The sequence below is a fragment of the Tetranychus urticae genome, chromosome 2, assembly GCF_039701765.1.
Source record: "Tetranychus urticae isolate SD_2017Ah chromosome 2, NJAU_TeUrti_SD_1.0, whole genome shotgun sequence".
NCBI classification, from domain to species: domain Eukaryota; kingdom Metazoa; phylum Arthropoda; class Arachnida; order Trombidiformes; family Tetranychidae; genus Tetranychus; species Tetranychus urticae.
In genome coordinates, this window is record NC_142959.1 from 13,135,270 (window position 1) to 13,158,282 (window position 23,013).

The window sequence follows — 23,013 nt, forward strand, 5'->3', positions numbered from 1 at the left end:
TGGGTAAAAATCAATTTCGTTCAAATTTAGACTCTGTTTGTCTACGATGGCATAAAAACTAAGTCCGGTTGTACGATTTAAAGATTTCTCTGATGAACTGTTTTCGAGGAAATCTAGATTTTTTCATAAAACTCGTAGAGCTGATGTATCTTTTCATTACTAACCAGGAAATGTGTTTTGGGAAATACAATTTTTCTTTTTCTGCAAAATAGATTAGTTCGATTTTGCTTTAAACCGATCGCTTTCTTTGATTGTAAAGTCAACTAGCTGAAACTTATTATTTGTCCATAAAAATCACTCGTTCACGTCCTGGATCAAATAAATTCATCAATTTAGCAACATTTCTCTTGATTTTAGCCCATTGGCATTAAAACTTTCTGCTCAATATTTCAAGAATGGACTAGAACATTACATGACTGAATACCGAGTAAAATCGTATAAATTCATTTAATAATGAATATCCTTCTAACGCATAAGATTTGTGCTTTATAAATCAAGTCTAAAATCTGAAAACCTAAATAACTTAATACAATGCTATAACTTTTTTTAGGATCTTGAATGATTTAATCTTTCAATATATTGTAGTCCATAATTGATTTAATCAATATAAGTTAGTGAAACAAATTTTAAATTGATAAAGAATCGTTATGATGATTGCCAGCCCGAGTGCTATTAATAATACAAGGCAGAGTTTTAAGGAAGATAATCTCGAAGGAAACTTCTGTATCCTTCCTCAGGGTCGATGACCAACTCTTTCCACCAACTAGCATAGTTAGATTCCAGCTCCTTCAACCAACGGTCAACATTTTTAAATGCGCTGAGATCAAGGTAAACAGCTCTAGCAGCTGTAATTGTACACAAAACAGAAAGATCGGCCAATGTAACGGTGTCTCCGCACAAGTACTTGGTCTTTACAAGGGCATCATCAAGAAACTTGACTTTATCCATGAAAAGTGCAGCGATTGCTGGATCTGGTTTGACTCGGTAACGTACAATAGGGGAATAGTAGGCAACAAGAGGAGGATAGAGTGATCCATTATCCCAGTAAAGCCATCGTTCGACAGTTGCACGAGCTTGTAAGTCTTTGGGATAAAGACTGCTTTCAGGTGCATACTTGTTAACCAGATAAGTCATGATTGCCCGACTGTACAGAGAAAGATAGAGAAAGAAGTAATTAAATTCATGAAAATAGCCAAGCACTATCTTGAAAATTCAATCTAAAGCTCTCTTCCTTTGTAAAAAATCATTTTAATCATTTTTTTCATATTTCACCGATTCAAGCTGGAAAGCCTTAATTTGGTCAACGAAGAACCACTCAAATGTGTAGAGAAAATGATTCATTTTTTTCGATAATGAATGTCTTTTTGATTAACTTTGCTTTAAATGCGTATCCAATGTGCACATTACAATGCAACCAGGACATTTAGCTGTAATCCCTGAACCCAGTTCATCAAATAGTCCATCATCTATTTCCTTAAGTATCTCACCTTTCCCATAAAGCAAATCCATCATCCACCAATGTTGGAATACAATGAAAAGGGTTGATCTAAAAGAAAAGGAAAATATTGCATTTTATTAACGAATTCATCGTTTTTTCGTAGAAGAAATTTCTTTTAGTTTATAAAAACTAGAAATATTAAAGGGATAGAAAATTCCGCGACTTAAACAGAATCGTCTTTTCGGTTGGTCTTCTCTCATAGATGTTGGTTCTGTTAGCGATCAGTCTCGCTTCAACAAGGCACCTACGACATACTTTATTTCACTTTTGATTTCATGGTACTTTGCCATGGTTTCATGGCGTGTCATTGAAACATTTTTTACCTAGCTGCTCAAATAAGGCCACTCTCTTTCCAGGAATTTTCGAGGAAAAGGGCACATACTAGACAGCGAAACAGTATTTAGTGAAATAGTAAATTGAGAAACTGTCAATTCAATTTCGAAAGGTAGTATTATTTAATAATTAGAGTAAAATGGCGGTAATTGAATAAAAACCATATCATTTGATCGTTTGTAATAAACTACTTAATTACTGGTTTGCTGGTTTTCCTGATACATTATTTATTAGTCTATTAGAGGTGTAATTGTAGCTGTCAATGAAATAGCTTTCGATATGAATGTATCATTATGATTATGATGATTAAGAAGACTATTACTATCGTAAGTCAATATTTGTTTGAAAATATGAAAGGATTCAGAATTGAGAAATGAAAAACACTTGCTTGCCAAAGTCAACTAGTAAAGCAACAAGTGGGCCAGGTAATTTTTCACTTCCATTCTAGTCAAATCGATGACTACAAAGATTTAAACAAAATTAACCTGATTATGAGATTTAAATTGAAACAACATACCTTCAGAAATTCGGGTTTTAAGTGTTCGCCTTTCATCAGATCAAGAGGTTTAGTCTCAATGGGAATATTAAGGATTTTACCAACCATTCTTACTTGTCGGCAAGGAGCAGAGAAGGGTATTTGGTACAATTCGATGACCATTATGATAACTCAGATTGACTTAAGTTAATCAAGCAAAAATTAAGAAAATAAACTAACAATGAAACTCAAGTGTCGGTTTTTATTCAGGACGATGTAGAGCAATCCTAGTTTATTTATAAAAAGATGATAGTAGTTTTGCGTCAACATCTAATCATGTGAGATCCCAGATAATGAGAATACACCCAAACCTCGTATATTTTGCCTTTTTGGAGTGCAGACATCTAACGTTCAAAAAAATAAAATGAGCACATTTTTAGTTACGGTGACTGTAAATTACAGTCTTTGAAAATAAAATTTGCTCAAATGAGTCAAAAAGTGAGCTCATTTGATTGTGAAGCACTGTAATTTACAGTCACCGTAACTAAAAATGTGCTCATTTTATTTTTTTGAACGTTAGATGTCTGCACTCCAAAAAGGCAAAATATACGAGGTTTGGGTGTACTGAATAATAGCTTATTTTCACTATTAATTGGGCATTACATTTTTCAATCTTCCTTAATAGACTAAATCTAATCTAAATCTAAATGTTAATTTAAGACGATTTTGTGAGTTTTCTGATTTATATTTTACGAAAGAAAATCAAATAAAGTTAATTAATAATCAAAGAAATCAAAATGAAATTTGATGAAATTCAAATAAATAAACTCCACCTTGATTAGGGATCGTTGATAAATTTATCTCATTATCTGGAATCTAACTGTACATATGCATTTCTGGTTAAGTACAATTGAACGCAATTTTCATAATCACTCAACATTGAGTAATTTTATTAGATCACAGCAGTTAAAGGAGATCACTGAAATCTTAGAGAAGTTTACATCAATCAAAGATAAAATATATTTTTAGATGAATAAAAAATCTGATTTATTGATGAATGAAAATTTAACTGAAATGATAATGAATGATACTGTAAATGATGAAATGCGTATAACAGATGGAGTTAATTTATATTTTCCTAAAAATCCATCAAATACTAACTCATAGCGCGTAAATTTTGGACTTCAATAAAAACTTTCATAAATTGACATCTAAACAGAGGAGTTAACGGGAAATTGTATAATTTACTGTCATCATCTAAAGTATTGTATTATTATATTTAGGTTACTGTAGTTAACTTTTGAGGTCTACTGGAAGAATTAAAATGCTATGATTAGGAAAACTATTATGTCTATTGTAAATTGTATTAAATTGATCACTCTAGTTTAGATGACTTGGTCATATCAAAGGTTTAAAATTTATACCAATGAAATTTAACCTTAAGATCTAAATTGAAACAACATAGATATTCGATAGACTTTAGATATTCGGGTTTTCAAGTGTTCACCTTTCTCCAGATCAAGATGTTTAGTCTCAATGGGAATTTTGAGGATTTTACCAACCATTCTTACTTGTAGGCAAGGAGCAGAGTAAGGTAATTGATACAGTTCGATGACCATTTTTATGATTCAAAGTGACTTCAGTTAATCAAGCACAAAATAAGAAAGTATTAATAGTTAACTAACAATGAAACTCAAGTGAGTGATGTTTCTAATACAGTACGATGTAGAGCAAAGAGGAAAGTAACATCTAAAAACGCACAGATAAAGGAGGTAACAAGATAAATTGTCTTTCCTTAATCACAAAATTTGACTTCAATTAGTCAAGTATAAAATAATTGCACTAACAATGAAACCCAAGTGGCATTTCATTTTCAATTAATCTCATTATCTGGGATTAAATGTACATAACGAGTGAAGTAAATAATCATCGAGCTCAGTGGTTAAAGTGATAGGTTAAATTAAAATGAGTGATAAAGGGTTCGAATCTAGTCCTGAGGATTTTTTTATTTCTAGAAATTTAGAACAAGCGCTTAGCGTTCATCGAATTTTATCAACGCAAAATTTGCATTAAATCTGAGACTTTTATTAGGTGCGCGTTTTCTGGCGTGTATGTATTCCCGCCTTCAACTCGACAGTAAAAAGGACATCACAGAAATCTTAGAGATGTCTACATCAATCAAAAATAAAATGTGATTCTTAGATGAATAAAAAATATAACTGAAATGATAATGCATAATAAATGATGAAATGCGTATAACAGATGAAGTTAATTTTTATTTTCCTAAAAGTCCATCAAATACGAACTCATAACGCGTGAATTTCGGACTTCACGTCATCATACTAAACAAGATGATTCCCTTCCCTATTCAGTTCAATTTAAGTTTAATCAATCAACCAAAACTTCAACTTTCATTGTTCAACATCTTTAGTGTTAATCTACTAGACACTGTTTAAAGCTGGACAAATACAGCCACGGACATTAAGTTTCGTACACTTTCAAAGAAAGATACGCATATAACTGATTATCTAATCAAAGATGCTTTAAAATTAAGTCTAAATTGATTAGATAATCAACTGTATGCGTATCATTCTTTGAAAGTGTACGAAACTTAATGTCCGTGGCTGTACATTAAGTTGTAAATTTTGAAGTATTTTATTATTTCTTTTCTTTTTATTTCATAAGTAAACTAGTTTAGTAAAAATCGTTATGATGCCAGAGCAGGGCACGATTGAGGATGCAACGTAACCAGAAGTTTTAACGAGAACAATTTCGAAGGAATTCTCGGAAATCTTTGATAGGGTCAGTGACCAACTCTTTCCACCAACTAGCAGAGTTAGTTTCCAGTGTCTTCAACCAACGTTCAATATTTTTGTATGCACTAAGATCAAAGTCTGCACCTTTAGCAGCGCTTATGCTACACAAAACAGAGAGGTCAGCCAAAGTAATGTTGTCTCCGCACAAGTACTTGGTCTTTGCAAGGGCCTCATCAAGAAGCTTAACTTTATCCATGAAAAGTGTAGCAACTGCTGGATCTGGTTTACCTCCTTCGATAATAACTATATAGTACGAGAAAAGAGTCGCGTAGAGTGAACCAGTGTCCCAGTAAAGCCATCGTTCGACAGTTGCACGAGCTTTCGCGTCTTTGGGATAAAGACTACTTTCAGGTGCATACTTATTAACCAAATAAGTCATGATTGCCCGACTGTACAGAGAAAGATAGAGAAAGAAGTAATTAAAATTCATGAAAATAGCTCATCACCATCTTGAAAATCCAATCGCAGAACCGACCTCTTCTTTGGCAAAAAATGCTTTTAGATAATTTTTAATATTTTACCTATTCAAGCTGGAAAACCTTAATTTACTCAACACCATTCAAATATTGTGTAGAGAAAGTTGAGGTTCAATTTTTTAGGTCCTGAATGTCTCTTCGATTAGCTTTGCTCAAAATTGTACCTACCACAATGTAACCAGCTTAATTCTTCTTAAGTTACTTAATTTTTCCCTGAACTTATCTTATCCGTAGCTTGCCAGATAGGTAATCATCTATTTCCTTAAGTATCTCACCTTTCCCATAAAGCAAATCCATCATCAACCATGGTTGGAATACAGTGGAAAGGGTTGATCTAAAAGTAAAAAAAAATATTGCATTTTATTAATGAAATCATTGATTTTTTCATCAAAATACATTTCTTCGGTTGTTTAAATTCACTTTAAATAGAAAGGCCATTTAGCGAATATCGGTATTTAGTAAATTGAAAAAAGGCCAATCTTTTTAATTCCTATTTTATGTCAATTCAGTTTCGAAGTGGTGAAGAGCAAGTATTGATTATTTGTATTAGAGTAAAACCCTTTTAAAGGTTTGGTATTTTCTGGTTTACCTAATACATTCATTCTGTCTATTAAACGTGTAGTTGCTTTCAATAAAATAAGCTTTCGAATGTTTCATCATGTAATTATCTAACGATATCTATCTAATGATACTAACTAGCTTTAATAAGACGACTTCATATCACATTATTGATAAAGTTTAAGTCGGAGAAAAGTCAAAGTTTACGAGTACGGGGTGAGGACAATGTTGGTAAAGGTTAAAGATTCAGAGAGTTAACACTCGAACACACCTAACCATCCGAAAGTCATAAGTCATTATGAACTTTAACCCACCCAGTAACGCTATTACTCTTTAGTAATACAATTTAGAGTACATTAACTGAATACAGAAACAGTAGCTTATGTACACAGAAAATAATGCAAATAAAAGTGAAATAACTAACAAAATCCATATATTAATAAATAGCCCAGATTTTAGCCCATTGGCATTAAAACTTTCTGCTCAATATTTCAAGAATGGACTAGAACATTACATGACTGAATACCGAGTAAAATCGTATAAATTCATTTAATAATGAATATCCTTCTAACGCATAAGATTTGTGCTTTATAAATCAAGTCTAAAATCTGAAAACCTAAATAACTTAATACAATGCTATAACTTTTTTTAGGATCTTGAATGATTTAATCTTTCAATATATTGTAGTCCATAATTGATTTAATCAATATAAGTTAGTGAAACAAATTTTAAATTGATAAAGAATCGTTATGATGATTGCCAGCCCGAGTGCTATTAATAATACAAGGCAGAGTTTTAAGGAAGATAATCTCGAAGGAAACTTCTGTATCCTTCCTCAGGGTCGATGACCAACTCTTTCCACCAACTAGCATAGTTAGATTCCAGCTCCTTCAACCAACGGTCAACATTTTTAAATGCGCTGAGATCAAGGTAAACAGCTCTAGCAGCTGTAATTGTACACAAAACAGAAAGATCGGCCAATGTAACGGTGTCTCCGCACAAGTACTTGGTCTTTACAAGGGCATCATCAAGAAACTTGACTTTATCCATGAAAAGTGCAGCGATTGCTGGATCTGGTTTGACTCGGTAACGTACAATAGGGGAATAGTAGGCAACAAGAGGAGGATAGAGTGATCCATTATCCCAGTAAAGCCATCGTTCGACAGTTGCACGAGCTTGTAAGTCTTTGGGATAAAGACTGCTTTCAGGTGCATACTTGTTAACCAGATAAGTCATGATTGCCCGACTGTACAGAGAAAGATAGAGAAAGAAGTAATTAAATTCATGAAAATAGCCAAGCACTATCTTGAAAATTCAATCTAAAGCTCTCTTCCTTTGTAAAAAATCATTTTAATCATTTTTTTCATATTTCACCGATTCAAGCTGGAAAGCCTTAATTTGGTCAACGAAGAACCACTCAAATGTGTAGAGAAAATGATTCATTTTTTTCGATAATGAATGTCTTTTTGATTAACTTTGCTTTAAATGCGTATCCAATGTGCACATTACAATGCAACCAGGACATTTAGCTGTAATCCCTGAACCCAGTTCATCAAATAGTCCATCATCTATTTCCTTAAGTATCTCACCTTTCCCATAAAGCAAATCCATCATCCACCAATGTTGGAATACAATGAAAAGGGTTGATCTAAAAGAAAAGGAAAATATTGCATTTTATTAACGAATTCATCGTTTTTTCGTAGAAGAAATTTCTTTTAGTTTATAAAAACTAGAAATATTAAAGGGATAGAAAATTCCGCGACTTAAACAGAATCGTCTTTTCGGTTGGTCTTCTCTCATAGATGTTGGTTCTGTTAGCGATCAGTCTCGCTTCAACAAGGCACCTACGACATACTTTATTTCACTTTTGATTTCATGGTACTTTGCCATGGTTTCATGGCGTGTCATTGAAACATTTTTTACCTAGCTGCTCAAATAAGGCCACTCTCTTTCCAGGAATTTTCGAGGAAAAGGGCACATACTAGACAGCGAAACAGTATTTAGTGAAATAGTAAATTGAGAAACTGTCAATTCAATTTCGAAAGGTAGTATTATTTAATAATTAGAGTAAAATGGCGGTAATTGAATAAAAACCATATCATTTGATCGTTTGTAATAAACTACTTAATTACTGGTTTGCTGGTTTTCCTGATACATTATTTATTAGTCTATTAGAGGTGTAATTGTAGCTGTCAATGAAATAGCTTTCGATATGAATGTATCATTATGATTATGATGATTAAGAAGACTATTACTATCGTAAGTCAATATTTGTTTGAAAATATGAAAGGATTCAGAATTGAGAAATGAAAAACACTTGCTTGCCAAAGTCAACTAGTAAAGCAACAAGTGGGCCAGGTAATTTTTCACTTCCATTCTAGTCAAATCGATGACTACAAAGATTTAAACAAAATTAACCTGATTATGAGATTTAAATTGAAACAACATACCTTCAGAAATTCGGGTTTTAAGTGTTCGCCTTTCATCAGATCAAGAGGTTTAGTCTCAATGGGAATATTAAGGATTTTACCAACCATTCTTACTTGTCGGCAAGGAGCAGAGAAGGGTATTTGGTACAATTCGATGACCATTATGATAACTCAGATTGACTTAAGTTAATCAAGCAAAAATTAAGAAAATAAACTAACAATGAAACTCAAGTGTCGGTTTTTATTCAGGACGATGTAGAGCAATCCTAGTTTATTTATAAAAAGATGATAGTAGTTTTGCGTCAACATCTAATCATGTGAGATCCCAGATAATGAGAATACACCCAAACCTCGTATATTTTGCCTTTTTGGAGTGCAGACATCTAACGTTCAAAAAAATAAAATGAGCACATTTTTAGTTACGGTGACTGTAAATTACAGTCTTTGAAAATAAAATTTGCTCAAATGAGTCAAAAAGTGAGCTCATTTGATTGTGAAGCACTGTAATTTACAGTCACCGTAACTAAAAATGTGCTCATTTTATTTTTTTGAACGTTAGATGTCTGCACTCCAAAAAGGCAAAATATACGAGGTTTGGGTGTACTGAATAATAGCTTATTTTCACTATTAATTGGGCATTACATTTTTCAATCTTCCTTAATAGACTAAATCTAATCTAAATCTAAATGTTAATTTAAGACGATTTTGTGAGTTTTCTGATTTATATTTTACGAAAGAAAATCAAATAAAGTTAATTAATAATCAAAGAAATCAAAATGAAATTTGATGAAATTCAAATAAATAAACTCCACCTTGATTAGGGATCGTTGATAAATTTATCTCATTATCTGGAATCTAACTGTACATATGCATTTCTGGTTAAGTACAATTGAACGCAATTTTCATAATCACTCAACATTGAGTAATTTTATTAGATCACAGCAGTTAAAGGAGATCACTGAAATCTTAGAGAAGTTTACATCAATCAAAGATAAAATATATTTTTAGATGAATAAAAAATCTGATTTATTGATGAATGAAAATTTAACTGAAATGATAATGAATGATACTGTAAATGATGAAATGCGTATAACAGATGGAGTTAATTTATATTTTCCTAAAAATCCATCAAATACTAACTCATAGCGCGTAAATTTTGGACTTCAATAAAAACTTTCATAAATTGACATCTAAACAGAGGAGTTAACGGGAAATTGTATAATTTACTGTCATCATCTAAAGTATTGTATTATTATATTTAGGTTACTGTAGTTAACTTTTGAGGTCTACTGGAAGAATTAAAATGCTATGATTAGGAAAACTATTATGTCTATTGTAAATTGTATTAAATTGATCACTCTAGTTTAGATGACTTGGTCATATCAAAGGTTTAAAATTTATACCAATGAAATTTAACCTTAAGATCTAAATTGAAACAACATAGATATTCGATAGACTTTAGATATTCGGGTTTTCAAGTGTTCACCTTTCTCCAGATCAAGATGTTTAGTCTCAATGGGAATTTTGAGGATTTTACCAACCATTCTTACTTGTAGGCAAGGAGCAGAGTAAGGTAATTGATACAGTTCGATGACCATTTTTATGATTCAAAGTGACTTCAGTTAATCAAGCACAAAATAAGAAAGTATTAATAGTTAACTAACAATGAAACTCAAGTGAGTGATGTTTCTAATACAGTACGATGTAGAGCAAAGAGGAAAGTAACATCTAAAAACGCACAGATAAAGGAGGTAACAAGATAAATTGTCTTTCCTTAATCACAAAATTTGACTTCAATTAGTCAAGTATAAAATAATTGCACTAACAATGAAACCCAAGTGGCATTTCATTTTCAATTAATCTCATTATCTGGGATTAAATGTACATAACGAGTGAAGTAAATAATCATCGAGCTCAGTGGTTAAAGTGATAGGTTAAATTAAAATGAGTGATAAAGGGTTCGAATCTAGTCCTGAGGATTTTTTTATTTCTAGAAATTTAGAACAAGCGCTTAGCGTTCATCGAATTTTATCAACGCAAAATTTGCATTAAATCTGAGACTTTTATTAGGTGCGCGTTTTCTGGCGTGTATGTATTCCCGCCTTCAACTCGACAGTAAAAAGGACATCACAGAAATCTTAGAGATGTCTACATCAATCAAAAATAAAATGTGATTCTTAGATGAATAAAAAATATAACTGAAATGATAATGCATAATAAATGATGAAATGCGTATAACAGATGAAGTTAATTTTTATTTTCCTAAAAGTCCATCAAATACGAACTCATAACGCGTGAATTTCGGACTTCACGTCATCATACTAAACAAGATGATTCCCTTCCCTATTCAGTTCAATTTAAGTTTAATCAATCAACCAAAACTTCAACTTTCATTGTTCAACATCTTTAGTGTTAATCTACTAGACACTGTTTAAAGCTGGACAAATACAGCCACGGACATTAAGTTTCGTACACTTTCAAAGAAAGATACGCATATAACTGATTATCTAATCAAAGATGCTTTAAAATTAAGTCTAAATTGATTAGATAATCAACTGTATGCGTATCATTCTTTGAAAGTGTACGAAACTTAATGTCCGTGGCTGTACATTAAGTTGTAAATTTTGAAGTATTTTATTATTTCTTTTCTTTTTATTTCATAAGTAAACTAGTTTAGTAAAAATCGTTATGATGCCAGAGCAGGGCACGATTGAGGATGCAACGTAACCAGAAGTTTTAACGAGAACAATTTCGAAGGAATTCTCGGAAATCTTTGATAGGGTCAGTGACCAACTCTTTCCACCAACTAGCAGAGTTAGTTTCCAGTGTCTTCAACCAACGTTCAATATTTTTGTATGCACTAAGATCAAAGTCTGCACCTTTAGCAGCGCTTATGCTACACAAAACAGAGAGGTCAGCCAAAGTAATGTTGTCTCCGCACAAGTACTTGGTCTTTGCAAGGGCCTCATCAAGAAGCTTAACTTTATCCATGAAAAGTGTAGCAACTGCTGGATCTGGTTTACCTCCTTCGATAATAACTATATAGTACGAGAAAAGAGTCGCGTAGAGTGAACCAGTGTCCCAGTAAAGCCATCGTTCGACAGTTGCACGAGCTTTCGCGTCTTTGGGATAAAGACTACTTTCAGGTGCATACTTATTAACCAAATAAGTCATGATTGCCCGACTGTACAGAGAAAGATAGAGAAAGAAGTAATTAAAATTCATGAAAATAGCTCATCACCATCTTGAAAATCCAATCGCAGAACCGACCTCTTCTTTGGCAAAAAATGCTTTTAGATAATTTTTAATATTTTACCTATTCAAGCTGGAAAACCTTAATTTACTCAACACCATTCAAATATTGTGTAGAGAAAGTTGAGGTTCAATTTTTTAGGTCCTGAATGTCTCTTCGATTAGCTTTGCTCAAAATTGTACCTACCACAATGTAACCAGCTTAATTCTTCTTAAGTTACTTAATTTTTCCCTGAACTTATCTTATCCGTAGCTTGCCAGATAGGTAATCATCTATTTCCTTAAGTATCTCACCTTTCCCATAAAGCAAATCCATCATCAACCATGGTTGGAATACAGTGGAAAGGGTTGATCTAAAAGTAAAAAAAAATATTGCATTTTATTAATGAAATCATTGATTTTTTCATCAAAATACATTTCTTCGGTTGTTTAAATTCACTTTAAATAGAAAGGCCATTTAGCGAATATCGGTATTTAGTAAATTGAAAAAAGGCCAATCTTTTTAATTCCTATTTTATGTCAATTCAGTTTCGAAGTGGTGAAGAGCAAGTATTGATTATTTGTATTAGAGTAAAACCCTTTTAAAGGTTTGGTATTTTCTGGTTTACCTAATACATTCATTCTGTCTATTAAACGTGTAGTTGCTTTCAATAAAATAAGCTTTCGAATGTTTCATCATGTAATTATCTAACGATATCTATCTAATGATACTAACTAGCTTTAATAAGACGACTTCATATCACATTATTGATAAAGTTTAAGTCGGAGAAAAGTCAAAGTTTACGAGTACGGGGTGAGGACAATGTTGGTAAAGGTTAAAGATTCAGAGAGTTAACACTCGAACACACCTAACCATCCGAAAGTCATAAGTCATTATGAACTTTAACCCACCCAGTAACGCTATTACTCTTTAGTAATACAATTTAGAGTACATTAACTGAATACAGAAACAGTAGCTTATGTACACAGAAAATAATGCAAATAAAAGTGAAATAACTAACAAAATCCATATATTAATAAATAGCCCAGATTTTAGCCCATTGGCATTAAAACTTTCTGCTCAATATTTCAAGAATGGACTAGAACATTACATGACTGAATACCGAGTAAAATCGTATAAATTCATTTAATAATGAATATCCTTCTAACGCATAAGATTTGTGCTTTATAAATCAAGTCTAAAATCTGAAAACCTAAATAACTTAATACAATGCTATAACTTTTTTTAGGATCTTGAATGATTTAATCTTTCAATATATTGTAGTCCATAATTGATTTAATCAATATAAGTTAGTGAAACAAATTTTAAATTGATAAAGAATCGTTATGATGATTGCCAGCCCGAGTGCTATTAATAATACAAGGCAGAGTTTTAAGGAAGATAATCTCGAAGGAAACTTCTGTATCCTTCCTCAGGGTCGATGACCAACTCTTTCCACCAACTAGCATAGTTAGATTCCAGCTCCTTCAACCAACGGTCAACATTTTTAAATGCGCTGAGATCAAGGTAAACAGCTCTAGCAGCTGTAATTGTACACAAAACAGAAAGATCGGCCAATGTAACGGTGTCTCCGCACAAGTACTTGGTCTTTACAAGGGCATCATCAAGAAACTTGACTTTATCCATGAAAAGTGCAGCGATTGCTGGATCTGGTTTGACTCGGTAACGTACAATAGGGGAATAGTAGGCAACAAGAGGAGGATAGAGTGATCCATTATCCCAGTAAAGCCATCGTTCGACAGTTGCACGAGCTTGTAAGTCTTTGGGATAAAGACTGCTTTCAGGTGCATACTTGTTAACCAGATAAGTCATGATTGCCCGACTGTACAGAGAAAGATAGAGAAAGAAGTAATTAAATTCATGAAAATAGCCAAGCACTATCTTGAAAATTCAATCTAAAGCTCTCTTCCTTTGTAAAAAATCATTTTAATCATTTTTTTCATATTTCACCGATTCAAGCTGGAAAGCCTTAATTTGGTCAACGAAGAACCACTCAAATGTGTAGAGAAAATGATTCATTTTTTTCGATAATGAATGTCTTTTTGATTAACTTTGCTTTAAATGCGTATCCAATGTGCACATTACAATGCAACCAGGACATTTAGCTGTAATCCCTGAACCCAGTTCATCAAATAGTCCATCATCTATTTCCTTAAGTATCTCACCTTTCCCATAAAGCAAATCCATCATCCACCAATGTTGGAATACAATGAAAAGGGTTGATCTAAAAGAAAAGGAAAATATTGCATTTTATTAACGAATTCATCGTTTTTTCGTAGAAGAAATTTCTTTTAGTTTATAAAAACTAGAAATATTAAAGGGATAGAAAATTCCGCGACTTAAACAGAATCGTCTTTTCGGTTGGTCTTCTCTCATAGATGTTGGTTCTGTTAGCGATCAGTCTCGCTTCAACAAGGCACCTACGACATACTTTATTTCACTTTTGATTTCATGGTACTTTGCCATGGTTTCATGGCGTGTCATTGAAACATTTTTTACCTAGCTGCTCAAATAAGGCCACTCTCTTTCCAGGAATTTTCGAGGAAAAGGGCACATACTAGACAGCGAAACAGTATTTAGTGAAATAGTAAATTGAGAAACTGTCAATTCAATTTCGAAAGGTAGTATTATTTAATAATTAGAGTAAAATGGCGGTAATTGAATAAAAACCATATCATTTGATCGTTTGTAATAAACTACTTAATTACTGGTTTGCTGGTTTTCCTGATACATTATTTATTAGTCTATTAGAGGTGTAATTGTAGCTGTCAATGAAATAGCTTTCGATATGAATGTATCATTATGATTATGATGATTAAGAAGACTATTACTATCGTAAGTCAATATTTGTTTGAAAATATGAAAGGATTCAGAATTGAGAAATGAAAAACACTTGCTTGCCAAAGTCAACTAGTAAAGCAACAAGTGGGCCAGGTAATTTTTCACTTCCATTCTAGTCAAATCGATGACTACAAAGATTTAAACAAAATTAACCTGATTATGAGATTTAAATTGAAACAACATACCTTCAGAAATTCGGGTTTTAAGTGTTCGCCTTTCATCAGATCAAGAGGTTTAGTCTCAATGGGAATATTAAGGATTTTACCAACCATTCTTACTTGTCGGCAAGGAGCAGAGAAGGGTATTTGGTACAATTCGATGACCATTATGATAACTCAGATTGACTTAAGTTAATCAAGCAAAAATTAAGAAAATAAACTAACAATGAAACTCAAGTGTCGGTTTTTATTCAGGACGATGTAGAGCAATCCTAGTTTATTTATAAAAAGATGATAGTAGTTTTGCGTCAACATCTAATCATGTGAGATCCCAGATAATGAGAATACACCCAAACCTCGTATATTTTGCCTTTTTGGAGTGCAGACATCTAACGTTCAAAAAAATAAAATGAGCACATTTTTAGTTACGGTGACTGTAAATTACAGTCTTTGAAAATAAAATTTGCTCAAATGAGTCAAAAAGTGAGCTCATTTGATTGTGAAGCACTGTAATTTACAGTCACCGTAACTAAAAATGTGCTCATTTTATTTTTTTGAACGTTAGATGTCTGCACTCCAAAAAGGCAAAATATACGAGGTTTGGGTGTACTGAATAATAGCTTATTTTCACTATTAATTGGGCATTACATTTTTCAATCTTCCTTAATAGACTAAATCTAATCTAAATCTAAATGTTAATTTAAGACGATTTTGTGAGTTTTCTGATTTATATTTTACGAAAGAAAATCAAATAAAGTTAATTAATAATCAAAGAAATCAAAATGAAATTTGATGAAATTCAAATAAATAAACTCCACCTTGATTAGGGATCGTTGATAAATTTATCTCATTATCTGGAATCTAACTGTACATATGCATTTCTGGTTAAGTACAATTGAACGCAATTTTCATAATCACTCAACATTGAGTAATTTTATTAGATCACAGCAGTTAAAGGAGATCACTGAAATCTTAGAGAAGTTTACATCAATCAAAGATAAAATATATTTTTAGATGAATAAAAAATCTGATTTATTGATGAATGAAAATTTAACTGAAATGATAATGAATGATACTGTAAATGATGAAATGCGTATAACAGATGGAGTTAATTTATATTTTCCTAAAAATCCATCAAATACTAACTCATAGCGCGTAAATTTTGGACTTCAATAAAAACTTTCATAAATTGACATCTAAACAGAGGAGTTAACGGGAAATTGTATAATTTACTGTCATCATCTAAAGTATTGTATTATTATATTTAGGTTACTGTAGTTAACTTTTGAGGTCTACTGGAAGAATTAAAATGCTATGATTAGGAAAACTATTATGTCTATTGTAAATTGTATTAAATTGATCACTCTAGTTTAGATGACTTGGTCATATCAAAGGTTTAAAATTTATACCAATGAAATTTAACCTTAAGATCTAAATTGAAACAACATAGATATTCGATAGACTTTAGATATTCGGGTTTTCAAGTGTTCACCTTTCTCCAGATCAAGATGTTTAGTCTCAATGGGAATTTTGAGGATTTTACCAACCATTCTTACTTGTAGGCAAGGAGCAGAGTAAGGTAATTGATACAGTTCGATGACCATTTTTATGATTCAAAGTGACTTCAGTTAATCAAGCACAAAATAAGAAAGTATTAATAGTTAACTAACAATGAAACTCAAGTGAGTGATGTTTCTAATACAGTACGATGTAGAGCAAAGAGGAAAGTAACATCTAAAAACGCACAGATAAAGGAGGTAACAAGATAAATTGTCTTTCCTTAATCACAAAATTTGACTTCAATTAGTCAAGTATAAAATAATTGCACTAACAATGAAACCCAAGTGGCATTTCATTTTCAATTAATCTCATTATCTGGGATTAAATGTACATAACGAGTGAAGTAAATAATCATCGAGCTCAGTGGTTAAAGTGATAGGTTAAATTAAAATGAGTGATAAAGGGTTCGAATCTAGTCCTGAGGATTTTTTTATTTCTAGAAATTTAGAACAAGCGCTTAGCGTTCATCGAATTTTATCAACGCAAAATTTGCATTAAATCTGAGACTTTTATTAGGTGCGCGTTTTCTGGCGTGTATGTATTCCCGCCTTCAACTCGACAGTAAAAAGGACATCACAGAAATCTTAGAGATGTCTACATCAATCAAAAATAAAATGTGATTCTTAGATGAATAAAAAATATAACTGAAATGATAATGCATAATAAATGATGAAATGCGTATAACAGATGAAGTTAATTTTTATTTTCCTAAAAGTCCATCAAATACGAACTCATAACGCGTGAATTTCGGACTTCACGTCATCATACTAAACAAGATGATTCCCTTCCCTATTCAGTTCAATTTAAGTTTAATCAATCAACCAAAACTTCAACTTTCATTGTTCAACATCTTTAGTGTTAATCTACTAGACACTGTTTAAAGCTGGACAAATACAGCCACGGACATTAAGTTTCGTACACTTTCAAAGAAAGATACGCATATAACTGATTATCTAATCAAAGATGCTTTAAAATTAAGTCTAAATTGATTAGATAATCAACTGTATGCGTATCATTCTTTGAAAGTGTACGAAACTTAATGTCCGTGGCTGTACATTAAGTTGTAAATTTTGAAGTATTTTATTATTTCTTTTCTTTTTATTTCATAAGTAAACTAGTTTAGTAAAAATCGTTATGATGCCAGAGCAGGGCACGATTGAGGATGCAACGTAACCAGAAGTTTTAACGAGAACAATTTCGAAGGAATTCTCGGAAATCTTTGATAGGGTCAGTGACCAACTCTTTCCACCAACTAGCAGAGTTAGTTTCCAGTGTCTTCAACCAACGTTCAATATTTTTGTATGCACTAAGATCAAAGTCTGCACCTTTAGCAGCGCTTATGCTACACAAAACAGAGAGGTCAGCCAAAGTAATGTTGTCTCCGCACAAGTACTTGGTCTTTGCAAGGGCCTCATCAAGAAGCTTAACTTTATCCATGAAAAGTGTAGCAACTGCTGGATCTGGTTTACCTCCTTCGATAATAACTATATAGTACGAGAAAAGAGTCGCGTAGAGTGAACCAGTGTCCCAGTAAAGCCATCGTTCGACAGTTGCACGAGCTTTCGCGTCTTTGGGATAAAGACTACTTTCAGGTGCATACTTATTAACCAAATAAGTCATGATTGCCCGACTGTACAGAGAAAGATAGAGAAAGAAGTAATTAAAATTCATGAAAATAGCTCATCACCATCTTGAAAATCCAATCGCAGAACCGACCTCTTCTTTGGCAAAAAATGCTTTTAGATAATTTTTAATATTTTACCTATTCAAGCTGGAAAACCTTAATTTACTCAACACCATTCAAATATTGTGTAGAGAAAGTTGAGGTTCAATTTTTTAGGTCCTGAATGTCTCTTCGATTAGCTTTGCTCAAAATTGTACCTACCACAATGTAACCAGCTTAATTCTTCTTAAGTTACTTAATTTTTCCCTGAACTTATCTTATCCGTAGCTTGCCAGATAGGTAATCATCTATTTCCTTAAGTATCTCACCTTTCCCATAAAGCAAATCCATCATCAACCATGGTTGGAATACAGTGGAAAGGGTTGATCTAAAAGTAAAAAAAAATATTGCATTTTATTAATGAAATCATTGATTTTTTCATCAAAATACATTTCTTCGGTTGTTTAAATTCACTTTAAATAGAAAGGCCATTTAGCGAATATCGGTATTTAGTAAATTGAAAAAAGGCCAATCTTTTTAATTCCTATTTTATGTCAATTCAGTTTCGAAGTGGTGAAGAGCAAGTATTGATTATTTGTATTAGAGTAAAACCCTTTTAAAGGTTTGGTATTTTCTGGTTTACCTAATACATTCATTCTGTCTATTAAACGTGTAGTTGCTTTCAATAAAATAAGCTTTCGAATGTTTCATCATGTAATTATCTAACGATATCTATCTAATGATACTAACTAGCTTTAATAAGACGACTTCATATCACATTATTGATAAAGTTTAAGTCGGAGAAAAGTCAAAGTTTACGAGTACGGGGTGAGGACAATGTTGGTAAAGGTTAAAGATTCAGAGAGTTAACACTCGAACACACCTAACCATCCGAAAGTCATAAGTCATTATGAACTTTAACCCACCCAGTAACGCTATTACTCTTTAGTAATACAATTTAGAGTACATTAACTGAATACAGAAACAGTAGCTTATGTACACAGAAAATAATGCAAATAAAAGTGAAATAACTAACAAAATCCATATATTAATAAATAGCCCAGATTTTAGCCCATTGGCATTAAAACTTTCTGCTCAATATTTCAAGAATGGACTAGAACATTACATGACTGAATACCGAGTAAAATCGTATAAATTCATTTAATAATGAATATCCTTCTAACGCATAAGATTTGTGCTTTATAAATCAAGTCTAAAATCTGAAAACCTAAATAACTTAATACAATGCTATAACTTTTTTTAGGATCTTGAATGATTTAATCTTTCAATATATTGTAGTCCATAATTGATTTAATCAATATAAGTTAGTGAAACAAATTTTAAATTGATAAAGAATCGTTATGATGATTGCCAGCCCGAGTGCTATTAATAATACAAGGCAGAGTTTTAAGGAAGATAATCTCGAAGGAAACTTCTGTATCCTTCCTCAGGGTCGATGACCAACTCTTTCCACCAACTAGCATAGTTAGATTCCAGCTCCTTCAACCAACGGTCAACATTTTTAAATGCGCTGAGATCAAGGTAAACAGCTCTAGCAGCTGTAATTGTACACAAAACAGAAAGATCGGCCAATGTAACGGTGTCTCCGCACAAGTACTTGGTCTTTACAAGGGCATCATCAAGAAACTTGACTTTATCCATGAAAAGTGCAGCGATTGCTGGATCTGGTTTGACTCGGTAACGTACAATAGGGGAATAGTAGGCAACAAGAGGAGGATAGAGTGATCCATTATCCCAGTAAAGCCATCGTTCGACAGTTGCACGAGCTTGTAAGTCTTTGGGATAAAGACTGCTTTCAGGTGCATACTTGTTAACCAGATAAGTCATGATTGCCCGACTGTACAGAGAAAGATAGAGAAAGAAGTAATTAAATTCATGAAAATAGCCAAGCACTATCTTGAAAATTCAATCTAAAGCTCTCTTCCTTTGTAAAAAATCATTTTAATCATTTTTTTCATATTTCACCGATTCAAGCTGGAAAGCCTTAATTTGGTCAACGAAGAACCACTCAAATGTGTAGAGAAAATGATTCATTTTTTTCGATAATGAATGTCTTTTTGATTAACTTTGCTTTAAATGCGTATCCAATGTGCACATTACAATGCAACCAGGACATTTAGCTGTAATCCCTGAACCCAGTTCATCAAATAGTCCATCATCTATTTCCTTAAGTATCTCACCTTTCCCATAAAGCAAATCCATCATCCACCAATGTTGGAATACAATGAAAAGGGTTGATCTAAAAGAAAAGGAAAATATTGCATTTTATTAACGAATTCATCGTTTTTTCGTAGAAGAAATTTCTTTTAGTTTATAAAAACTAGAAATATTAAAGGGATAGAAAATTCCGCGACTTAAACAGAATCGTCTTTTCGGTTGGTCTTCTCTCATAGATGTTGGTTCTGTTAGCGATCAGTCTCGCTTCAACAAGGCACCTACGACATACTTTATTTCACTTTTGATTTCATGGTACTTTGCCATGGTTTCATGGCGTGTCATTGAAACATTTTTTACCTAGCTGCTCAAATAAGGCCACTCTCTTTCCAGGAATTTTCGAGGAAAAGGGCACATACTAGACAGCGAAACAGTATTTAGTGAAATAGTAAATTGAGAAACTGTCAATTCAATTTCGAAAGGTAGTATTATTTAATAATTAGAGTAAAATGGCGGTAATTGAATAAAAACCATATCATTTGATCGTTTGTAATAAACTACTTAATTACTGGTTTGCTGGTTTTCCTGATACATTATTTATTAGTCTATTAGAGGTGTAATTGTAGCTGTCAATGAAATAGCTTTCGATATGAATGTATCATTATGATTATGATGATTAAGAAGACTATTACTATCGTAAGTCAATATTTGTTTGAAAATATGAAAGGATTCAGAATTGAGAAATGAAAAACACTTGCTTGCCAAAGTCAACTAGTAAAGCAACAAGTGGGCCAGGTAATTTTTCACTTCCATTCTAGTCAAATCGATGACTACAAAGATTTAAACAAAATTAACCTGATTATGAGATTTAAATTGAAACAACATACCTTCAGAAATTCGGGTTTTAAGTGTTCGCCTTTCATCAGATCAAGAGGTTTAGTCTCAATGGGAATATTAAGGATTTTACCAACCATTCTTACTTGTCGGCAAGGAGCAGAGAAGGGTATTTGGTACAATTCGATGACCATTATGATAACTCAGATTGACTTAAGTTAATCAAGCAAAAATTAAGAAAATAAACTAACAATGAAACTCAAGTGTCGGTTTTTATTCAGGACGATGTAGAGCAATCCTAGTTTATTTATAAAAAGATGATAGTAGTTTTGCGTCAACATCTAATCATGTGAGATCCCAGATAATGAGAATACACCCAAACCTCGTATATTTTGCCTTTTTGGAGTGCAGACATCTAACGTTCAAAAAAATAAAATGAGCACATTTTTAGTTACGGTGACTGTAAATTACAGTCTTTGAAAATAAAATTTGCTCAAATGAGTCAAAAAGTGAGCTCATTTGATTGTGAAGCACTGTAATTTACAGTCACCGTAACTAAAAATGTGCTCATTTTATTTTTTTGAACGTTAGATGTCTGCACTCCAAAAAGGCAAAATATACGAGGTTTGGGTGTACTGAATAATAGCTTATTTTCACTATTAATTGGGCATTACATTTTTCAATCTTCCTTAATAGACTAAATCTAATCTAAATCTAAATGTTAATTTAAGACGATTTTGTGAGTTTTCTGATTTATATTTTACGAAAGAAAATCAAATAAAGTTAATTAATAATCAAAGAAATCAAAATGAAATTTGATGAAATTCAAATAAATAAACTCCACCTTGATTAGGGATCGTTGATAAATTTATCTCATTATCTGGAATCTAACTGTACATATGCATTTCTGGTTAAGTACAATTGAACGCAATTTTCATAATCACTCAACATTGAGTAATTTTATTAGATCACAGCAGTTAAAGGAGATCACTGAAATCTTAGAGAAGTTTACATCAATCAAAGATAAAATATATTTTTAGATGAATAAAAAATCTGATTTATTGATGAATGAAAATTTAACTGAAATGATAATGAATGATACTGTAAATGATGAAATGCGTATAACAGATGGAGTTAATTTATATTTTCCTAAAAATCCATCAAATACTAACTCATAGCGCGTAAATTTTGGACTTCAATAAAAACTTTCATAAATTGACATCTAAACAGAGGAGTTAACGGGAAATTGTATAATTTACTGTCATCATCTAAAGTATTGTATTATTATATTTAGGTTACTGTAGTTAACTTTTGAGGTCTACTGGAAGAATTAAAATGCTATGATTAGGAAAACTATTATGTCTATTGTAAATTGTATTAAATTGATCACTCTAGTTTAGATGACTTGGTCATATCAAAGGTTTAAAATTTATACCAATGAAATTTAACCTTAAGATCTAAATTGAAACAACATAGATATTCGATAGACTTTAGATATTCGGGTTTTCAAGTGTTCACCTTTCTCCAGATCAAGATGTTTAGTCTCAATGGGAATTTTGAGGATTTTACCAACCATTCTTACTTGTAGGCAAGGAGCAGAGTAAGGTAATTGATACAGTTCGATGACCATTTTTATGATTCAAAGTGACTTCAGTTAATCAAGCACAAAATAAGAAAGTATTAATAGTTAACTAACAATGAAACTCAAGTGAGTGATGTTTCTAATACAGTACGATGTAGAGCAAAGAGGAAAGTAACATCTAAAAACGCACAGATAAAGGAGGTAACAAGATAAATTGTCTTTCCTTAATCACAAAATTTGACTTCAATTAGTCAAGTATAAAATAATTGCACTAACAATGAAACCCAAGTGGCATTTCATTTTCAATTAATCTCATTATCTGGGATTAAATGTACATAACGAGTGAAGTAAATAATCATCGA

The 23,013-nt window shown here is 32.1% G+C and overlaps 4 protein-coding genes across 12 annotated transcripts; all 4 read right to left on the reverse strand.

Annotated features, from left to right (window-relative positions):
- Positions 1 to 579: 579 nt before the first annotated feature.
- Positions 580 to 4,042, reverse strand: LOC112538459 (glutathione S-transferase 1-like). Of its 2 annotated transcripts, XM_089267318.1 has the most exons (4): positions 3,814 to 4,042; positions 2,349 to 2,377; positions 1,488 to 1,546; positions 580 to 1,144 (listed from the first exon to the last, which is right to left on the reverse strand). In XM_089267318.1, exons 1-4 carry the CDS (start codon positions 3,923 to 3,925, stop codon positions 694 to 696), a joined length of 651 nt encoding a protein of 216 aa, XP_089123444.1. In that variant the 5' UTR covers positions 3,926 to 4,042; the 3' UTR covers positions 580 to 693. The 2 variants fall into 2 exon arrangements, with proteins under 2 accessions (XP_089123444.1, XP_015784346.2); XM_015928860.3 differs by lacking the exon at positions 3,814 to 4,042 and having other exon boundaries at positions 2,349 to 2,663.
- A 907-nt stretch (positions 4,043 to 4,949) lies between these two features.
- Positions 4,950 to 10,295, reverse strand: LOC149093923 (glutathione S-transferase 1-like). Of its 4 annotated transcripts, XM_089267321.1 has the most exons (4): positions 10,072 to 10,295; positions 8,607 to 8,635; positions 5,874 to 5,932; positions 4,950 to 5,511 (listed from the first exon to the last, which is right to left on the reverse strand). In XM_089267321.1, the coding sequence occupies exons 1-4, from the start codon at positions 10,181 to 10,183 to the stop codon at positions 5,064 to 5,066; spliced, it is 648 nt and encodes a 215-aa protein (XP_089123447.1). In that variant the 5' UTR covers positions 10,184 to 10,295; the 3' UTR covers positions 4,950 to 5,063. The 4 variants fall into 4 exon arrangements, with proteins under 4 accessions (XP_089123447.1, XP_089123448.1, XP_089123446.1 ...); XM_089267322.1 differs by lacking the exons at positions 5,874 to 5,932; positions 10,072 to 10,295 and adding an exon at positions 7,746 to 7,804 and having other exon boundaries at positions 8,607 to 8,844; XM_089267320.1 differs by lacking the exon at positions 10,072 to 10,295 and having other exon boundaries at positions 8,607 to 8,840.
- A 912-nt stretch (positions 10,296 to 11,207) lies between these two features.
- LOC149093924 (glutathione S-transferase 1-like) lies at positions 11,208 to 16,547 on the reverse strand. Of its 3 annotated transcripts, XM_089267327.1 has the most exons (4): positions 16,330 to 16,547; positions 14,865 to 14,893; positions 12,132 to 12,190; positions 11,208 to 11,769 (listed from the first exon to the last, which is right to left on the reverse strand). In XM_089267327.1, the coding sequence occupies exons 1-4, from the start codon at positions 16,439 to 16,441 to the stop codon at positions 11,322 to 11,324; spliced, it is 648 nt and encodes a 215-aa protein (XP_089123453.1). In that variant the 5' UTR covers positions 16,442 to 16,547; the 3' UTR covers positions 11,208 to 11,321. The 3 variants fall into 3 exon arrangements, with proteins under 3 accessions (XP_089123453.1, XP_089123452.1, XP_089123451.1); XM_089267326.1 differs by lacking the exon at positions 16,330 to 16,547 and having other exon boundaries at positions 14,865 to 15,093; XM_089267325.1 differs by lacking the exons at positions 11,208 to 11,769; positions 12,132 to 12,190; positions 16,330 to 16,547 and adding exons at positions 13,096 to 13,660; positions 14,004 to 14,062 and having other exon boundaries at positions 14,865 to 15,184.
- A 918-nt stretch (positions 16,548 to 17,465) lies between these two features.
- LOC149093925 (glutathione S-transferase 1-like) lies at positions 17,466 to 22,805 on the reverse strand. Of its 3 annotated transcripts, XM_089267330.1 has the most exons (4): positions 22,588 to 22,805; positions 21,123 to 21,151; positions 18,390 to 18,448; positions 17,466 to 18,027 (listed from the first exon to the last, which is right to left on the reverse strand). In XM_089267330.1, the coding sequence occupies exons 1-4, from the start codon at positions 22,697 to 22,699 to the stop codon at positions 17,580 to 17,582; spliced, it is 648 nt and encodes a 215-aa protein (XP_089123456.1). In that variant the 5' UTR covers positions 22,700 to 22,805; the 3' UTR covers positions 17,466 to 17,579. The 3 variants fall into 3 exon arrangements, with proteins under 3 accessions (XP_089123456.1, XP_089123455.1, XP_089123454.1); XM_089267329.1 differs by lacking the exon at positions 22,588 to 22,805 and having other exon boundaries at positions 21,123 to 21,351; XM_089267328.1 differs by lacking the exons at positions 17,466 to 18,027; positions 18,390 to 18,448; positions 22,588 to 22,805 and adding exons at positions 19,354 to 19,918; positions 20,262 to 20,320 and having other exon boundaries at positions 21,123 to 21,442.
- Positions 22,806 to 23,013: the final 208 nt, after the last annotated feature.